Genomic DNA, 16316 nt, shown 5'->3' on the forward strand with positions numbered 1-16316 from the left:
TCCACTAGAGGGCAGGCACAGCTCACCTTGTCTCCTGATTGGGGACTCCACAATATTATTATTATTGTTATTGTTATTATTCTTAGTTGTTGTTGTAGTAATGGGGAAGTCAATCAGCAGATGAGGTGGGAATGAGTCCACTGTGCTTACATCTGTGATGTAAGCGACGCCTCTCACAAACCTGGCAGTTTGAAAACAACCAGTGGACATTTAGCAAACTGCACTCAGGTCTCCTGTTAAAATATATGTCCAATTCATGAAATGTTAATAAAATATGGATTTGACTCATCTTCCAATGATGTGTGTCTGCAAGCTACTAGACTGAAGTTAGTAGGAAGCTGTAGGGAAGATGAGAAGAATGACGTGTCACTCTGGTGCTGCGGCTCTTCAGGTCTTTGGAAGTCAGTTTCTTCCCTCAGAAGCAGTCAGAGTGCTGAGCAGCTGCTGACATTCTGGAGTCTGGAGACTGATTCTCTGAGCTCCGATGAAAGATGAGAACAGTCAAGGTGAGAGCAGGTAGCAGCCCTCCAGGTCTGGCAGGACATCAGTCCACTGTTTGTTGTCCTGTCAGTTGCATGTCGAACAGCAGGAACTAACTGGATCAACGATGTGTCCAGTCCCACGATGGGCTTGAAACAATCTGCTGTGGGTTTTATATAATTGGCCATTTTTGTCTGAAAACAAATAATAATGTAGTCACAACTTTATTGTAAAGTTCCCAACCACAGCCAGAGTTGTTTTCCTCTGAGTCATATGATGGTGTTGAAGCTCATCCTGATTCTGCAGTCGAGGCTGCAACCTGATCTGCTGCTGGAGCATTTAACCACAAGGAAGCTTCCTTTTTAATGGCGACAGTGAAATACTCCAAAATAACTCATGGGGTCAGTACATGGCTATCACTGCTTTTAAAATCCGAGTTTCCTGTTTGTTTCCTGTCAAAGGGCTGAAATGTGCACTGGTTTCACCGTAGCTTCAGGTAGAAGTCAAGAAGCCACGCTTTGGAAAATTGAATTGTAAATGAAACCAAAGTCAGCAGGTCGCCTGTAAGCATGTCATGCAAGGTTGAGCAGCCTTCCAATAGAGAAGCTAAGACTGCTAGTGAGACGCCTGTGGTGAGGGAGGGAGGGAAACAAGGATGATGTAAGGGGACACAGGACAGTAGAACCGCTCCTCTGCCCTTCCTCTGTCGTTGAGTCATCCCAGTGGCTGATGCTGTTAGTCCACACTCTAACCTCCATTATCTGTGTGCATCATCCAGGCCAAAGAGGAGCTTCTGGCCAATGGGCGTTCAGGGAACGACTACGATGAGGATGATGAGGACGGGGAGGAAGTGGACGAGGACGGTGAGCTGATGTTGAAGGATGAGGTCAACATGGAAGACGACCTAGAGTACTGCAAGGAACACATCAAGTTCATCGACAACATGCTGTTAGGATCTGGTGCATTTGGGAAGAAGATCTCTCTAAGTGGCTTCCCTCCCTCCCTCACCCCGGCCCCTGGCCCCTCTCCCTCCATGGAGGCATCCTATGAATGGAAGGCTCCAAAGAAGCCTCTCTACCCCACCACAACCCACTACCCTTCTGAGACGGTACCCAGCGGGCCCTTGGCCGAGGAGTTTGACTACAGCTCATGGGATGCTATGTGCTACCTGGATCCCAGCAAGGCTGGCGAGGAGGACGACTTTGTGGTGGGTTTTTGGAACCCATCAGAGGAGAACTGTGGTGCTGAGCTGGGAAAGCAGTCCATCTCCTATGACCTGCACACGGAGCAGTGCATTGCCGACAAGAGCATAGCTGACTGTGTGGAGGCTCTGCTGGGCTGCTACTTGACCAGCTGTGGAGAGAGAGCTGCCCAGATGTTCCTCTGCTCACTGGGTCTAAAGGTGAGTTTGTCCGTCAGTATTAAGGGTGGCCCCGTCCAGTAGAGCCAGAAGCCCACTTGACCGATGGGAAGCAGACACGTTGATGTTTAACCACTGATCAGTTCAGTTTGTGCAGCAGAAGATGAGGGTAGCGGCTAGCACGGTAGCCTGGCCACAGCAGGCTGGCATTTATGCTGTTACATCACTACACCTCTGAGCTCACCAGCACACTTGACTGATGTTCCTACTTTTTTATTGGCTAGAATTTGATGTTATAACAAATGTCAGTGCGGCCTGTTAGAACTAGACTAGAGAAGCGAAATCATACTGCCTCAATCCAACCTGATCAATCATATGTGCTAGTGTGCCTGCTGGTCACAACGTTCACGTTAGTTGCGAGGGAACCAGGTCAATCTGGGAACTGGGATACACGTGGACGAGGGCAGAAACATCGCAATTGTTGGAATGCTACGATACGAGCAATCCCAGGGGAGGGGCAAAAAAGTGTGTAGTCAGCCACCAACTGTTCAAGTTGAGAGGCCTGTAATTTTCATCATAGGTAATCTGATTGGTTGACCAGGGATTTTCTGGATTTTTCCTTCTCATTCTGTCTCTCATAGTTGAAGTGTTCCTATGATGAAAATTAGAGGGCCTCTCAACTTTTTAAGAGGGAGAACTTGATCAGTTGGTGACTGACTAAACACTTTCTTGCCCCACTGTACACGCAGAGAATGTGGGACCGATGGATACTTGGCAACCTGCAATCTAGGCAAACAAGGAAACAACTGTTGACGCTACGAATGTGCAGCCATTCAGTACAAACACACATATATATATATATATATATATATATATATATATATATATATATATATGTGTGTATATATATATATATATATATATGTGTGTATATATATATATATATATATATGTGTGTATATATATATATATATATATGTGTGTATATATATATATATGTGTGTATATATATATATATGTGTGTATATATATATATATGTGTGTATATATGTATATATATATATGTGTGTATATATGTATGTATATATATGTGTGTATATATGTATGTATATATATGTGTGTATATATGTATGTATATATATGTGTGTATATATGTATGTATATATATGTGTGTATATATGTATGTATATATGTGTGTATATATGTATGTATATATATGTGTGTATATATGTATGTATATATATGTGTGTATATATGTATGTATATATGTGTATATGTGTGTATATATGTATGTATATGTGTGTATATGTGTATGTATATGTATATGTGTGTGTATATATATATATGTAGGTATATATGTGTATATATATGTAGGTATATATGTGTGTATATATATATGAAGGTATATATGTGTATATATATAGGTATATATAGGTATAGATATATACATATGTATATGTATATATATATATGTATATATATATATATAGGTATATATATACATATATATAGGTATATATATATATAGGTATATATATATATATAGGTATATATATATACATATATATATATATATAGGTATATATATATAGGTATATATATATATAGGTGTGTATATATAGGTGTGTGTATATATATATATATAGGTATATATATATATATATATATATAGGTATATGTGTGTGTGTATATATATATATATGTAGGTATATATGTGTGAATATATATATATATATATATATAGGTATATATGTGTGTATATATATATATGTAGGTATATATGTGTGTATATATATATATGTAGGTATATATGTGTGTATATATATATATGTAGGTATATATGTGTGTATATATGTATATATGTGTGTGTATATATATATGTAGGTATATGTGTGTATATATATATGTAGGTATATATGTGTGTGTATATATATATATATATATATATATATATATATATGTAGGTATATATGTGTATATATATATATATGTAGGTATGTATGTGTGTGTATATATATATATATATATATATATATATATATATATATATATATGTAGGTATATATGTGTGTATATATATATATATGTAGGTATATATGTGTATATATATATATGTAGGTATATATGTGTATATATATATGTAGGTATATATGTGTATATATATATGTAGGTATATATGTGTATTTATATATATGTAGGTATATATGTGTATATATATATATATATATGTAGGTATATATGTGTATATATATATATGTAGGTATATATGTGTATATATATATATGTAGGTATATATGTGTATATATATATATGTAGGTATATATGTGTATATATATATATGTAGGTATATATGTGTATATATATATATATGTAGGTATATATGTGTATATATATATGTAGGTATATATGTGTATATATATGTAGGTATATATATATGTGTATGTGTATATATATACATATATATGTAGGTATATATGTGTGTATATATATATATATATATGTAGGTATATATGTGTGTATATATATATATATATATATGTAGGTATATATGTGTATATATATATATATGTAGGTATATATGTGTATATATATATATGTAGGTATATATGTGTGTATGTGTGTATATGTATATATGTGTGTATGTGTGTATATGTATATATGTGTGTATGTGTGTATATGCATGTATACGTATATGTGTGTGTATGCATATGTGTGTGTATGCATGTATACGTATATGTGTGTGTATGCATATGTGTGTGTATGCATGTATATGCATATGTGTGTATATGTGTGTGTATGCATATGTGTGTATATGTGCGTGTATATGTATGTGTGTGCATATGTGTGTATGTATATGTGTGTGTATATATGTGTGTATGTGTATCTATAATATATGTGTGTGTATGTGTATACATAATATATATGTTTCTAGGTGCAGCCGCTCCTCCATCTGTATGCTAGCTGTGAGGTCTCTCTGTCCCAGTCAAACTGCTGATGTTTGGCCTGTGTGGTTGTGTGTCCTGGATCGTGGCAGGTGTTGCCGTTACAGAGAAGCAGTCTGGCAGCATCAGGCCTGCGGGGGGCCACAGCAGTTGACCTGAGCTACGGCTGGCTGAAGATCCCACCCCGCTGCATGCTGGACCACCCAGATGCAGAGAGAACCCTCAACCACCTCATCTCCGGCTTCGAGAACTTTGAAAGAAAGATCAACTACACTTTCCAGAACAAGGCTTACCTCCTGCAGGCCTTCACTCATGCTTCCTACCATTACAACACCATCACAGGTCAGACTCACACTACACCAGCTCAGATGCCTCCGCCATGGCTACTCCATGTTTGAGACACGGTCCACACAGTGATTCATTAAAAATAAGGGAAATTCGTAGATACAATTCAACCCTATTGATTAGAAATCACGAGTGACACGAATGTGGAAAAGGCAAAGAAAATACAAATGAGGTAGAGTTTGCAGTTTGAGAAGATACAGTGAGGAAGTTTGTGACTGGCAGGTGATGGAGGAGCGCCACCATGTGGAGGACAACACACTAACTCGAAGAATATTTACATGCTGCACAGGTTTAGGACTTTGGGGGAGGGGCCACAACACGCCAATAATACCACATTTTGCACAAATGTTTCATCATCTGAATATTTTTCATGCCTTAATTTGCAAGTGATCCGCTCATAATTGTTTTTTTAAATAATTAGATACAACTTTCAGAAAGATATTATTTCATTCATCGTTAAATGGACTGAATTTGTACAGCGTGTAACTGAGTCGATCAAAGCATTCACAGTGTTGCTTCATTCACACACACACAGACACACCCACACACACACACACACACACACACACACAAGGTGCCAGCTAACCCACTGGGAGCCATCAAGGCTTCAGTATCTTGTTCAAGGACACAGTCTCCATTTCCGTCAACTGCTCAGGCGGTCAAAACCTCACACAATGACCTTCAGATATTCTTCAGCCCCGTTGGTGCAGTATGTCAACAGCTTATGAGTGACGTCCCGGGTTTGTTCACTGTTGTTTTACTGCCAAAAAGAGGAAATTCTGACATGTTTGTAGTACCATCTGCATCCCTACACAGTACAAATACATAGCTAAAACTCATCAGATGCATTGTAAAACTACATCTCAACACTGACGCAGACAATTGGGTTCTTCCTCTCTGGTGGCGGTCAGCGCGAGCACGCTGCCTCCTGGAGGATCAGAGGATCGGCTTTATTGAAATACCGTCAGTGCTCCCGTCGCTAGAATACAACTTCATCTTTATTATCTTTCTGTTCTGACTTTTCCTTGATTATCAGATGGCTCGTGCCAGGTACAGATCACAATCAGTCATCCAACTAACTAGTGACTGTGTGAGACACCTGTCTGACTGATTTATCACCATCAGAAGGTGTGTGTGGCCCAGCCTCATCCCTTAGGGGGCACCCAGGCAGCCATGCTGTCAGTGTTGATGTGTTTCTGTTGAGTGGCTGTTAGTGCACCCTCAGTAACTTGTAGCCCATCGGGATGTGTCCATGACCATGGCCCTCAGCTGGCAGACAACGTATGGACGCACAGAGACGTTCTAATCACTTCAAATAACGACACATCGCTGTTGAGAGCAGATGCTTTTCCAGGTTAGAGTTTGGACAATTTCACAGCTGAAATTGTATGTTGTTGTGAGTCAAGTCCTAAACAATGTGGAGACACACTTAAGACACGCCAGTGTTTTACATCAGGGCCTGCCAGGACCTGCTCCCAAAACCGGGTTGACAGACGTGGTTTGAGCAGCACGACCATGTGCCGTAGGTGTATAAAGGTCTAGCGTTAACCTGTGGCTGCTGCTGTTCTCCCTCTTCAGATTGTTACCAGCGGCTGGAGTTCCTCGGTGATGCAATCCTAGACTACCTCATAACAAAGCACCTTTATGAAGACCCGCGGCAGCACTCACCAGGTGTTCTGACTGACCTGCGCTCAGCGCTTGTCAACAACACCATCTTTGCCTCTCTGGCCGTCAAATACGACTACCACAAATACTTCAAGGCCATCTCACCGGAGCTTTTCCATGTCATCGATGACTTTGTGCAGTTCCAGTTGGAGAAGAATGAGATGCAAGGCATGGACTCTGAGGTGAGTCTGTGACCACTAGCTAGCTGATGAGCTAGCATCAGAACTGACCAGCGAGCCTTGTAGGAAGAAACTTGATCTTTGCTGAGTAATGGCATTCACAGGAGGTCTGCCTGCATAACGGGCTGACAGACTGTGAATCTGTTTCATATTCAGTGATTCGAGTACTGAAGGGAACATACAGTTGGGTTTAATTTGCCTGGAAATGCCTATCTTGGCATCACATCTCACCTCATTCTGCTTGAGATGTGCTTGAGCGCCCTGGGGGACATTCACATTCAGACAGAGCTCCAGTAATGTGGCAGCGCTTCACTGTTCACTACTCATCAAATAACATGACGCAAATGTAAATACTGTCAGTGGTTTAAACATGCCGTGTTGGTGCAGGAGCTGTCAGGGGACGGTGTTACTGGAGGAGGCCTGGAGGCCCATATGGGATCCTTTCAAAGCTCATTTATTGGTCTTTCTGAAAGGGAGTGGTGCCCCAGCTGGGGCATGGATAAACAGTCAGAGCGTCAGCTTCTCAAACGTGTTGTTTGTTTCGTTGTAAATGAAGGCAACCAATGGGCTCATCTAGAGGAGACGGATAAATCTAGAATTCCCTGTTTACGTGGTCATGGAACTGAAGATGGAATAACATGGGTTGACTTGGTCAGAAGTCTAAATCAAGCTTTAGAACTTTTGACACTGAACTCCAGCTGTGGTTGCCCCCCCCCCCCCCCCAGCCATTGTTTCTCTCTGATTGTAATGGTGTTTCTAATCACGTACATGGATGTATGAAGAGAACCGATTCTGGAGGTGCACTCAGCCAGATGAGGGATGGCATTGGTGGTGTGATACTGAGACTAACATGGAGAAAAACCTGTCTGTTTTTGATGATATTGGAGCCAAATCCAGATTTACTCTCCAAGTGTGTCGAAGCCATCAGAGCCAAAGACTGTCCTGCTAGCTGGGTGCAGCAGCTGTGGATTTGTTGGCTAGTGATCATCAGTGATTCTCCTGAATTTGGGGCTCTGCTGAAAAACAATTCACAATAAATTGTTGTGTTTATTTCCCTGAAATTTGCATTTGTCTCCAAATACCAATTTAAAAACAAGTCCTGTTTTAGGTTTTCAGCAGGGTGTGAGCTACAACCTCTGCTTCTGTTGGTGGCGTTGTGGCAGAGTGAAAGTTAGAAGTGGCACGGATGACAACATTAGAGCACCGCCCTCCAAATACTAAGCTGACATTTGGGTCATTGGGCCATTTGGGATCCGACAGCATGCAGCAGCAACTGACACCTGGCGACCCAAGTGGAACCAGGCTGAAAGATGCCAGGAACTGTCGTCTACCTCATCATGAGCTCAGAAGATTACAGGGTTGGTGGTGGAGAACACTATGGAAGTGCGCTGGGTGATCCCGACTCACCTACACATGACGGAGGTCGCTGTACCTAGGCTGTATACAGAAGTTTGGTCCTAGTACTAATATCTCTGGGTTCAGCCAATAAGAGAGGAGCCACTGAGTCACATGACAACACATCAATGAGAACTGCATTTGCTCTTTGTTTCCTTTGGTCTGTTTCAGCTCCGCACCATCCTGGTCAGCTCCATTGTCTGAAATTCATAGAAGCCCTTGATTCATCTGGTGTTGGCGGTGTGTCGTGGGACTGTCACGTGTTTCTGCCTGTTTCAGGGTGTCCTGCTGGAGAGCAGCAGTGAATTCCAACTGCATTTTTAATTTCTGAAATGGTTATGGCAGCATTTGGTTATTTGAGAATACATAAATAAATTGGAAAGAACATTGTGAATTGAATTGTTTTGACTGGATGTGTCAGTGGAATTAGCAATGTAATGAATTCAGGCTCTGTTTGACACATCAGTGGACTGTGGAAGGGAGATGTGTGGTCTTCTGACTTGTCATGATGCTCTTCGTGTAGTTCTTAACCAATAGCAGCCCTTCCACCTTAGCCCCCCCTACCTGAGCCTCTCCTACCTGGACCCACCTACGTGAGCCCCTCCACCTTAGCCCCCCCTACCTGAGCCTCTCCTACCTGGACCCACCTACGTGAGCCCCTCCACCTTAGCCCCCCCTACCTGAGCCTCTCCTACCTGAGCCCCTCCACCTTAGCCCCTCCTACCTGAGCCCCTCCTACCTGAGCCCCTCCTACCTGAGCCCCCCCTACCTGAGCCTCTCCACCTTAGCCCCTCCTACCTGAGCCCCTCCACCTTAGCCCCTCCTACCTGAGCCTCTCCTACCTTAGCCCCTCCTACCTGAGCCCCTCCTACGTGAGCCCCTCCACCTTAGCCCCCCCTACCTGAGCCTCTCCTACCTGAGCCCCTCCACCTTAGCCCCTCCTACCTGAGCCCCTCCTACCTGAGCCCCTCCTACCTGAGCCCCTCCTACCTGAGCCCCCCCTACCTGAGCCTCTCCACCTGAGCCCCTCCTACCTGAGCCCCTCCACCTTAGCCCCTCCTACCTGAGCCTCTCCTACCTTAGCCCCTCCTACCTGAGCCCCTCCTACCTGAGCCTCTCCTACCTGAGCCCCTCCTACCTGAGCCCCTCCTACCTGAGCCTCTCCTACCTGAGCCCCTCCTACCTGAGCCCCTCCTACCTGAGCCTCACCTAACCCCTGCCATGCTGAGGGGTGTATGTCTTCAGAGAGAGGGATCAGCTGAGCCGAGCTAGATGAGCTTTCAACAAGAGCGAGCAGCTCAGCGGTACTTTCAGTGCTGGCATGTCTGACGTTAGACGCAGAAGAGGCAGAAATGAGACCAGCACAGACTTGGTGTGTTCGCCAGCGTGGTCCTAGAAAACACAGCGTCCAGCACCAGCATCAGATGAATGAATGAGCTTTGTTGTTGTGAATGAGCTGTTGTTCTCTCTGGTTTTATTCTGTTTGATTGTTGACAACATCTTCATGTCTTTATTTCCGCTCTACATCATTGATGGCCATGTTTGCGTGTTTTGCTCTTCTCAGCTGCGACGCTCTGAAGAAGATGAAGAGAAGGAAGAGGACATCGAGGTCCCGAAGGCTATGGGCGACATCTTTGAGTCGCTAGCTGGAGCAATTTACATGGACAGCAGGATGTCGCTGGAGACGGTGTGGCAAGTCTACTATCCAATGATGAGGCCGCTTATTGGTGAGTAAGAGTGACGCATCTCTGATTTGTGGATTTGCTCATTGGTTAGTAAGTTGCAGAAGTTCTGCAGATGTTTAGTAGAGCTGTAACTCTCATACACTCCTCACCTACAGAAAAATTCTCTGCCAATGTGCCACGTTCTCCAGTGAGGGAGCTGCTGGAGATGGAACCAGAAACTGCCAAGTTCAGGTAGGAGGGAGCAGCACATTCTGTGTTTGTGTCTGCATTGCTTTGCTATCAGGGTGTAGGGATGGCAGTTAGGCGGTAGCTCCCCCTAGCCGCGTTCGCTCCCCCTAGCCGCGTTAGCTCCCCCTAGGCAGTTCTACTGTTGTTGCTTATTAATTGATACATTGACAGGTGGAGGTTGTTTCCCCTGTGTCCAAGCAACCAGCATAGATCCATGCGAATGCCCATGTGACTAAAACTGGTTAGAGTTAAATTGATACTTAACCCAAATGTTGTATTTGGTTCCTTTTAGTGAGCTGCACTGCTGCATAACTTCTTCGTGTCCCCAGAGTGCAGTAAGAGCCAGCTACGTATATTCAGCTGGAAGCAGAAATGCTTTGATTGGAGGTCAAAACAAATGAACTGGAACACTGGGGTTCATCACTCGCTCACAGCAGCATCAGTTACGCCACTTCACTCGCACTGGGCCCCACTCACTCAGTGGAAATGTTCAAGGGAATTTTTTTTAGCTCAAAGTGTTTGTGGATCATTGATCATCTATCTGGATCAAGAAGACCTGGAGAGTTTGTAAATGAATGCCGTTGTTGGTCATCAGTCTCTATTAGCTTCAAGCTAAAAATACGTGGCTCGTTCAGAAGTAATGCAGGAGGGAGAAGACATCTTTGTGAACAAAAGACCTGTTAGTGAGTACTTGAAGTCAAAATACACTTTTTGGGTGAAGTATCCCTTTAGGGGCCACGATGCAGTGATATCTGGACCACTGACCTGTTTTGCTTATTCTAGCCTGTCAGCTGATCAGGTGACATCCACGGATCTACTGTCTTATCTCCTGTCTTCTACTGATGTGAAGACAGAGGTTGGGCTGAATCTTCTGAGACTTGGATGCATGCGTTAAAATGATGTTTGCTTCTGTGGCACAGAACCAACAATAATAATGAGACAAACAAGGAACCAAAACCCCAGCTAGCCAGTTCTGTAGCATCCGTGTTGGTATCAGCACAGTACTGACAATGGGGCATCCCGAGCGAATGCCGGTCTTCATTTGGACCAGGCTTAGTGAAGACCAGGTTGTCCCCAGTGGAGGGGAACAAGGAAGAATCTAACTGTTCCTTGTATGCAGCCCTGCAGAGAGAACCTACGATGGGAAGGTCCGGGTGACGGTGGAGGTCGTCGGGAAGGGCAAGTTCAAAGGAGTTGGCCGCAGCTACCGGATCGCCAAGTCGGCGGCGGCACGACGAGCTCTGCGCAGCCTCAAAGCCAATCAACCTCAGGTCCAAAACAACTGAGCGGCTCCTCTGAGCTCTCAGCTTTAGCACCTAAGCTATTGACGCCAGTGGCGAGGAAGCGGCGCCATGCTAGCCCTGTATCTTCAGCCTGTGATGGCCCAACCAAGGCAGCCAGGGAACACTGTGGACATGCAACACAAGAAGCAGACTGATCTCACAACAGATTTCACAGCAGATCTTTGACTTTAGTTATTTTATTTTGCGCAAACACAATCTTTTCTTTCTCCTTTTGCTTTGTGTAATCACGAGTGCTTTATTAACATTTAGCAAAGTGTTTAAAAAGGTCAGGTGGCAGTGTGGATTCCTCACTGTTGTTTTCTCTTTGTTAACCTCCATGTCAGTGAGATGAGGCTTATGCTTGTTGTGTAGTATTAGATTGTACATAGTTCAATCAAAGGTGTAAATCAAAGTATGTAGGAAGGAGAAAAAACAAAACGCTAAACTCCTCAGCCTGTGCACTAGTGCCAGTCGGTTTATAGCGTTGTTGAAACGCTAACGGCAGACGTGGCTAACCGATACCACTGGAGCAAACATCTGGTGGCACTTCTGTCTGAACCTGTCATTCAATGGTATTCGTACTCATTTTTGCACTTAGTCCATTAGGGTCTGTAATCTTGAGAATTGTGTGGTCACATTGACACCAAAATGATATAGGTAGCAAAATATATAAATATATAAAACTATAAAATACATGAATGATATTGCCGGCCTTAGATGCTAAGGCTGTCCCTCATATCCTGCAACACGGATAGGAATTTCAACATTCCCAGTTACTGTAATTTAAACACGTTTTTAACCGCACTTGAGGTTGCATGTTCTTGTAGCTTGTGTATAAACCATGACAACTGGATGGCTTCTATAAATGTTCTAAATCTATAGCTATATCTGGAGTGTGACAGCCAGATTAGATGTATATGGCATTATCTCGGTGATTTGGTTTTGATACTAAGAATAGCTGGAGTTGAACGACTCATTCTCGGGCACTAAATGTCTTTCCAGTGAGCAGATCATCCAGTTTTGATATACGAGAAAGACATATCACAACTACAATATGCTGCAGACTTTTCTACAAATTGGATACTTGTATAAGGCAGAATCTTTTCTGATCCAGTCTTTCTGAAAAAAGGCCAATTCATGTTGCTCCCATCCCGTACCTACCAAAGCTCCAGATGGGACACTGAGGTTGAAGGAGGACACCGGCCTTCTTTGGGGCGTGTCTCTTTTCTGTTCCTACAAATTGTGCTTCTCGCTAAATGTCTGTTTTTTCCGCATCAATAAGCCCTTTTTCACTTGAATACCTCAGTTAATTGCATGCATTTTCTTGTCTTTATTTTTTCTTTTTGTTTGGTGCTATGTTTTTGTATGAAGCTTGAATTTCTCATCTTTTTTGCACTGTAACTGTAATACCTCTTTATTTGACCTTTGTTTTGGAAATCTGTTTGATGTGGTTGTCCTGTTGTCAGCCATCAAGCTGTAGAGGAGAGCTTCATAGTCGGGTTATCTCATTGGTTGATATCCTGGGAGGCAACGACGGGGATCAGTGGTGGTCAAGCTAATCAGATTGCACTCCTTGAAGGACAGCAGAGAATTCTCTCTCATACTGAGTGACAGTGGAGGCAGGTCAGAGGTCAGAGGTCAGAACCGCCTCCATGCTGCAGTGGTCCAGTCCAGTCACACCAGCCTCACATTCTCTTGCGTCAGCTTTTGGGGAGATCACACATGGCAACAGGAGCGTTTCACACGCATCAAGCATCAGTTTCCCTCCTGAGACCTTCCCACCTGCCTCCAGGAAGCCTCCATGTTGCTTCTCCCCTGAGCTGAAAGGAAGAAACAAAGATGGTGGACCACAGCTTCTGACTCTGTTGCTGTTACCAGTAAATGGTTTGGCAGGCTTCTCTTTGGCAACTAGCTAACGTGATCGGCTGTTGTGCGGTTAAGCCGCAAAGTGTCTCCTTACAAACCTTCAAAGCTTATTTGTGGTTGGAGAGTCTGGTGGGCGGGACCAAGCCGGGCTGTCACTCCGACTGAGACATGCTTCACATCTGTAGGTCTAAGTTCCACCCACCAGACTCGCAGCGAACCGCACATCAGTGTTCAAAAGACCTTTTGGATTCGCCTCAAAACTCAACGCAAATTAATTTGGGTAACAATGGAACGTGTTGGAAGTCCTAGCGTTTAGACTGTGACCACGATAGAGACACTGAGGTATCTCCTCCGCGGTTGTTGGTGTGGTCTTCTCTTGTCCCAGCGTCCCCCCCGTCACACCCAGCAGTGGTTTGTCCCAGCGTGCCCCGTCATCAGCTAGCCGCTGTCACTGTCCTTTGGAGTGCAATCTGTCGTGACTTCTCCAGCAGGTGCCTGTGGGGGCGGGACATCTTGGCCCTGAACTCACACACCATCCAACCAACCGCGTGGCTCAACACACTCATTTCTAGGAGGCTCTAAACAGAATGTGAACATGCTCTTGTTGTCTGACTGATGAGAGGGTGGCGGTGGAGGGGTGGGGAGGCCAGGGGGCCCGGAAGCTCTAGCTAGTCTCCTTTTCTCATACTGGCAGATTTTCGTGTTTGTTCTTTTCTTTTTGTACATGTAGCACAATTGAGCATTGCACTTGGGCGCCATACTTTACCTCATGTCAGCGTGTGAAAGGGAGTGAACGATGGAGGGATAAAGAAGTGTGTGTGTGTGTGTGTGTGTGTGTGTGTGTGTGTGTGTGTACGTGATGCTATGATGTCCACACACCCTTGGAGGGGGAGGGGAGGGGGGCAGACAAAATGGACCCGTGAGTTCCCATAGAAACGATATACACTGTACTAACCTTCTCTAGAGTCTGGGAGCCTGTCCACTGGCGTCCCTCCTGCAACACATCAGTCAGGCTAGCAGATCCAGCCGTGACTTGAGTAATGACCTGACACTCGGGGTCCATTTTGTTTTGACGACCTCCAAACTGACACGACGACCTGCTGCTGCTCTCCTCTCCTCCCGTAGTGTCCCAACCTTCACTGGGAGCTTAAAGGAAAAAGACTCCCAGGACCGGCCCTTGTCCACCGTTAGCTTTGGTCAACATGGCTAGCTACCGTTGGACGATTGAAGAATGAATGTTCGAGAAAACTCTCCAGGTAAAATTTGAGCAGGCTCCGGTCTACCTCAGGAAGGGGGTTCCTCAAAAACTCTGTGTCCCCGACCTGGTTTCCCCAGCAGTGCGCCACATTCAGACTCGTGAACTAGCAAGTCGCCAACAGGAAGTCCAGCCTGCTAGACATCGTGGAGGTCGTGTCAGGTTGCATGAGTTGAACCTTTCCTGTTAGCTTGGTTTAAAAGGCTCAAACTCACGTCATCTCTGCTGGAATGAATTTGACCCCTGCAGGAAGGTTAGAAATCCGTTTGCACCACCAGGTTCAGGTCCTGAGGGAACTTCAGCCATCTGATCCTTTAGTGTTCAGTTTTTAATCAGTCTGGCAGGTTTCTACTGCCATTTAGGATATCAGAAGTTCTGTGGAGATCCCAACATCCATTCAGATACCTGTCAAGGAAGAGCCCAGATCAGAACTAGAGGTTGGGGCTGGATTTTTCCTTTAAGGTCCGTCAGTGGGTGTAAAAGTGTTGAGCGAGGCAGCGCGGAGGGCTGGCGGTGACAGAGGGAGCGCAGCAGAGCCACAGCAACGATGGAGGAACTGTTGCAGGGTGAGGAATCATGGGCCATCACAACCTGCAGCAAATGTTTAAGGGACATTGGAACTCCTCACTCATACTGTAATCCCGTGCTGCAGTGGTTTGCGGTCTGCACCTTATGGATCACAAAAACCTTTAATTGTTTTGATTTTTCTTTTTTGTATCATTGTAGCCCCGTATATCTCCAATAAAGTAATGGTCATTCAGGTGTGGGCCTCGTTCAAAGGTCTGGGTGGACACAGTGTCTGGAGGTCAGATGCCTCAGCTGCTGGGAGCACACACACACACACACACAAAGAGGCCGGCTCTCTGCATTCTGGAGTGAAATGTCTGCGAGCTCAAGGCAAGTATGAATGCTTGAAAGGTAAAATCAACTCTTGGTGTGATGCTACCACTGACGCAGGAGACCAGAGGACCACTGAGATGTTTACCAGTCCATCCTGCCTCTAAAACTGAACTCTCTTCTTAATGTTGCTTCTCCCTCTCTCTCTCTCTCTCTCTCTCTCTCTCTCTCTCTCTCACTCACACACACACACACACACCGATGCTAAGTGCCAACCTGCTCATCAGCTGGTTCAGCATCTTGCTCAAGCACACTTCAATAAGTCACCTGGGAAGACCTGATGGAGCCATGCTGCCCCCTGCTGGTGAGACTGGAGTGAGTAGAAGGCTCTCCCAGCTGCACCATCAGCATGATGAGAGGAGGAGCAACCACCCAACTGGGGCTCCTGGTCCTGCTCTCAGCTACAAGTATACCTGCCAGCACTGCAGCCAGACACCCAAGCATTGCGGGTGTTGCATAAGCTGAACTGTAAATAACTAGCTAGGCTAACATTAGCCATCATGTGGCTAACGTTACTTTGACTGGTTAGTGCCACTAGTTACTAGCTTTCTGCTGTAGTCTGGTATATTTGCCTGTGCAGGTTCTATTTTTTGTGGGTTGAATTTTTTATTCCATCAGAAATTGCAGCCAAGGTGATCCAAGAAGGGGAGGAGCCAGAGGTGATGAGGTCAAGAGTTCCAACCTGTGGCAAAAATTGACCAAAGTCCAGTGGAGCCTGGTTGTACAGTAAATCGAT

The 16316-nt window shown here is 44.6% G+C and overlaps 1 protein-coding gene across 3 annotated transcripts in view; it reads left to right on the forward strand.

The window, feature by feature from the left end:
• The window catches only part of dicer1 (dicer 1, ribonuclease type III), a 54620-nt gene extending 39177 nt beyond the window's left edge, over positions 1-15443 (forward strand). For all 3 annotated transcript variants that reach the window (XM_086182140.1, XM_086182138.1, XM_086182141.1), the window contains 6 exons: positions 1259-1882; positions 4875-5124; positions 6706-6974; positions 9931-10093; positions 10207-10282; positions 11400-15443. In XM_086182140.1, coding sequence (XP_086038266.1) covers positions 1259-1882; positions 4875-5124; positions 6706-6974; positions 9931-10093; positions 10207-10282; positions 11400-11565 — 1548 coding nt within the window. In that variant the 3' untranslated portion in view covers positions 11566-15443. The remainder of the gene's footprint in view (positions 1-1258; positions 1883-4874; positions 5125-6705; positions 6975-9930; positions 10094-10206; positions 10283-11399) is intronic.
• Positions 15444-16316: the final 873 nt, after the last annotated feature.

Source organism: Aulostomus chinensis, chromosome 17 (assembly GCF_037954235.1).
Source record: "Aulostomus chinensis isolate RoL2024-O1b breed Wild chromosome 17, RoL_Achi_v1.0, whole genome shotgun sequence".
NCBI classification, from domain to species: Eukaryota; Metazoa; Chordata; class Actinopteri; order Syngnathiformes; family Aulostomidae; genus Aulostomus; species Aulostomus chinensis.